At 48.0% G+C, this 810-nt stretch overlaps 1 protein-coding gene across 1 annotated transcript in view; it reads left to right on the top strand.

Annotated features, from left to right (window-relative positions):
• The window catches only part of epha6 (eph receptor A6), a 92992-nt gene continuing 92182 nt past the window's right edge, over positions 1-810 (top strand). The window contains exon 1 of the mRNA XM_016290171.1: positions 1-652. Coding sequence (XP_016145657.1) covers positions 1-652 — 652 coding nt within the window. The remainder of the gene's footprint in view (positions 653-810) is intronic.

The raw sequence follows: 810 nt of genomic DNA, 5'->3' as shown, positions 1-810 counted from the left end.
ATGGATGAGCATAACCGTCCCATCCACACCTTCCAGGTGTGCCACATAATGGAACCCAACCAGAACAACTGGCTCCGTACAAACTGGATACCCCGTCAGGCTGCACAGAAGATCTATGTGGAGCTTCGCTTCACCCTGCGGGACTGCAACAGCATTCCCTGGGTCTCTGGCACTTGTAAGGAGACTTTTAACCTCCTCTACTTTGAGACAGATGAGCCGCATGGTGCCAATGCTCATTTTCATCCCAACGACTACGCCAAAATCGATACTATTGCTGCCGATGAGAGTTTCACACAGACAGACCTGGGCGACCGTGTTCTGAGGCTGAATATCGAAGTGCGGGAAGTGGGTCCAATAGCTCGTAAGGGTTTCTACTTGGCCTTCCAGGACGTGGGTGCATGTATCGCCCTGCTGTCTGTGAGAGTTTATTACAAAAAGTGCCCTTCTACCCTGAGAAACCTTGCCGCCTTCCCTGACACTGTACCGCGGGTGGATTCATCTTCATTGGTGGAGGTCAGGGGAGCGTGTGTTGAGAACGCTGAGGAACGGGACACACCTAGGCTGTACTGTGGAGCTGATGGGGATTGGCTGGTGCCACTGGGCCGTTGTGTCTGCAGCATAGGCTATGAGGAGATTGACAGTCTCTGTATTGGTGAGTTCTAACATTAAATCCTGCTTCGTTTTCTGTCTCTGCTATAGGACGGTAGTGTACATATACCTAGATTGTATAATTATATAATTAAAATATTATATATATATATATATATATATATATATGTGTGTGTGTGTGTGTGTGTGTGTGTGTGTGTA

The sequence above is a fragment of the Sinocyclocheilus grahami genome, unplaced genomic scaffold (genome assembly GCF_001515645.1).
Source record: "Sinocyclocheilus grahami isolate Dianchi unplaced genomic scaffold, SAMN03320097.WGS_v1.1 scaffold255.1, whole genome shotgun sequence".
Lineage (NCBI taxonomy): Eukaryota > Metazoa > Chordata > Actinopteri > Cypriniformes > Cyprinidae > Sinocyclocheilus > Sinocyclocheilus grahami.
The sequence above is the reverse complement of the archived record's forward strand: the minus strand, read 5'-3'. Positions and strand labels throughout refer to the sequence as shown.